Source organism: Selaginella moellendorffii, unplaced genomic scaffold (assembly GCF_000143415.4).
Source record: "Selaginella moellendorffii unplaced genomic scaffold, v1.0 SELMOscaffold_49, whole genome shotgun sequence".
In the NCBI taxonomy this organism is placed as follows: domain Eukaryota; kingdom Viridiplantae; phylum Streptophyta; class Lycopodiopsida; order Selaginellales; family Selaginellaceae; genus Selaginella; species Selaginella moellendorffii.
This window is the reverse complement of record NW_003314310.1, coordinates 1,449,231-1,452,211: the sequence shown is the minus strand read 5'-3', so window position 1 is coordinate 1,452,211 and position 2,981 is coordinate 1,449,231. Positions and strand designations below refer to the sequence as shown.

At 36.7% G+C, this 2,981-nt stretch overlaps 1 protein-coding gene across 1 annotated transcript in view; it reads left to right on the top strand.

Moving 5' to 3' along the window:
* The window catches only part of LOC9647934 (intraflagellar transport protein 140 homolog), a 3,705-nt gene extending 3,253 nt beyond the window's left edge, over positions 1-452 (top strand). The window contains exons 12-13 of the mRNA XM_024686536.1: positions 56-130; positions 441-452. Coding sequence (XP_024542304.1) covers positions 56-130; positions 441-452 — 87 coding nt within the window. The remainder of the gene's footprint in view (positions 1-55; positions 131-440) is intronic.
* The last annotated feature ends 2,529 nt before the right edge of the window (positions 453-2,981 follow it).

The following is a 2,981-nucleotide window of genomic DNA, read 5'->3' as shown; positions in this document are numbered from 1 at the left end:
CTGCAACAAGGTAAAATGGTGTTTGTCTTTATACAAACTTTGAATACAATTTTAGGATACTGCTGTTCGCATAGGGGACGTGTATGCCCTTCTGGTGGAGTTCTATGTCAGTGAAGGCAATATGACACATGTAAAGTCTACTGAAAATTAAAAAAGTGCCACATTAAGACTTTTAAGTGCAGGCCTACGATTTGATACTAAAAATGAAACAAAGACATATTGCCATTGATTTTTATGTGGATAAACAGATAATCGACAACGTTTACAATGTGAGAATTTAATTGTATGTGCAAGCTAACTAATAATGGTTTTCTTCAGGCCCTAGGAATAAATGATTCAATATTTCAAGAGGATATGATTTCCAAGTAACTCAGAAAAGCTATCGTAGCTCCAAGAGAAACTTCTACATATGATGATCATAAAATTATGATTCTTTTCAGGTAAACCTGTGAGGTATAGAGAGTGCTTAAGAGATATAAGCAGAAGAAGAGGGCGTTAAGGTCAGAGCCTCAATAAAAATCTGTCACACAATATTTTTTCTCTTTCTATCCAATATGTTTAGGACAAAGTAGCTGAGAACCCAACTCTGCTGGTGGGAGTAGAAATTTTGATTATCAACCTCTGTATTTAGAAGGATGGAGAAAAATAAATTCAATTTAAGAAATTAGTAACATGCAAGCTGCAATAACCAAGCTTCAATTGCTTACACCTTAACCATGCCAAAACAATGTTGTTACCAAAAACCAAAAAAATAGCCCTTGATTCTACTGCTACTCTATGAGTCAGAATAAAGATCCAGCAGCTCAAGAACAGAAGTGCTCTTCCCCTTTTCCAAAGTGAAACGAGGAAAAGGAGCCACATAAGAAAGAGCAGCATTCCTTTTTCATTCAGGTATCTACAAAAGGATTTTTATGCCACTGCACAAGAAACAATATTAGTAGACCTCCAGCAAAATTCAATAGCTCAACTCGCAGCTTCTAGAGTAGGTTTACTATAGCTTTGGGCATGACGAAGATCACCAATGTGTTCTGTCCAAAACCTCACGAATAAAGCCTTTGAACACGCAATACAACGCTCATTTCAAAGGAAAAGCTAACACTGAATTTTGAACTTTATTACAGTGACAGTATATAAGAATTTTCTGAATAGATGATTTCAACTAATATGAGTACGTCCAAGCCATAAAGTGAAAAATGGCAAATTCACCCATTGGTCCATGTGTCACTTACATCATCTTCTTTCTCACAAACCATGGCAATTCCAGCTGCAAGGTGTGAGAGATTTCAAGGGAGAAAGAGGTGTTTGGACGTCAATTCTCATCTAAAGGACCACCTAAAACTTTATAACCCCGCGTCCAGCGAGATTAACACCACCTAGTGCAAAGTGCGAGAGTAACCCTGCTTTGGCGAGATTAACACCGGGGACAGGGAACTATCCCTCCAGTAGTTTTGTTAAGGAGAGGGATGCCCTCCCCAAACTCACTAAATTTGAATGAACAAAATAAAAATGGGAAAAACAAACATACTCTTAAGTTTTTTTCCAGGAACTAGTTCTAGATACTGGCTTGTTCATTTGAATTTTTCCATTTGAACTTTTCCAAGGGGAGATGCAATGAATCTATTAGAGGCGCTGGAGCAATCCGAGGTATGATCCAAGCAGATCCTAGAGGAGCAGATTGCGATGTTCAAGCTGCTTTAAACAAGTGGCATTCCTTCTGACTATGCTTGATCTATATCGCCATCACTCTTCTTGTAAGTTATTGACTTAGTTTCTAGTCTAACATTTCAGAAATCTTGGAAAAAGTCTCAAAGTAAAGAAATGGAGAATCGTCTAGAAATCCTTTCTCCTGCTGCCTCATAGATTTCTGTAATGGAGCACGGCTTGTCAAGTAAAGTGAAATCACCAGTGAGGTTAAGGTAAGTAAGCACCCCATTTTCTATCTTTATGGGGTAAACTTAGATTAAATTAATTTCTTACTTTTCCCTTCTTTTTAGTTTCCAGTGTTAGCGATATTTTGGACACATGCCATGAGAATATGATTGATTTGTATAGCTCTCCACCAGATCACAGTCAATCAAAAGCTTGAGCGGACAGATATCTGGCATTATTATTATTATTATTATCATCATCATCATCATCATCATCATCATCATCATCTTGGTTAAATTTTCTTGTCAGCCACGTTAAATCATCCAGAGTGAGTGTCAGCTGATTTATGCCACATCAATTTTCTGGATCAATCATGCCAAACCATGAATTCTCCCATCTGGAACATCTTGCACTGGATTTTTTTTTCAACAAGAGGGATTTCAACCTGTATGAGAAAAGGAGAAGCTCTAAGTTACATAAGGATTAACAAGAATAATACAACTAGAGCCACATCCACTTCCAGAGGTTTCAAAGCTTAGAAATGCCAATGCTGGGAATGGTGTGCTTACTCAAGACGTGTTTAAAGTAGGGACAACCTTCGCAAATAAACAAATAATATTCACTGCTGCTAGCTCTTCCAAGTATCAAGTGATTATAATCTTCTTGGTTTAGTATAAATCCAAGATTTTTACAGCAGGAATTTAAGAAAGTGCTACAAACTTTGCACCATTGAGTAGAAAATGAATACAATGAAAATGACTAAATGATACAATCTAGCTCTTAAAAAATAACTTTGAGAACTTTGGTGAAGGAATTCTTGAGCACTTATTTTTCATCTTTTTAGTTTTGTATTAAAAAATACGGCTACTTATTGAAGAGAAAGGCTCCGCTCCATTGTTAATGGAATGCAAGAATAACCTCCACATTAATGAAAGATGACTTGTTTCCCCTTTAATATTGCCTATACTCAAATGAAAACAAGAAAACAAGCCAAAAGATTATAATACCCATCACTGCATCTATGCTCTAGAATCTGTCAACTTTATAGCCTTCTTCCATTATCAACCCTTCTCCACCACAATCTTTGGATTCAAGTGTATGGCTACAATGCC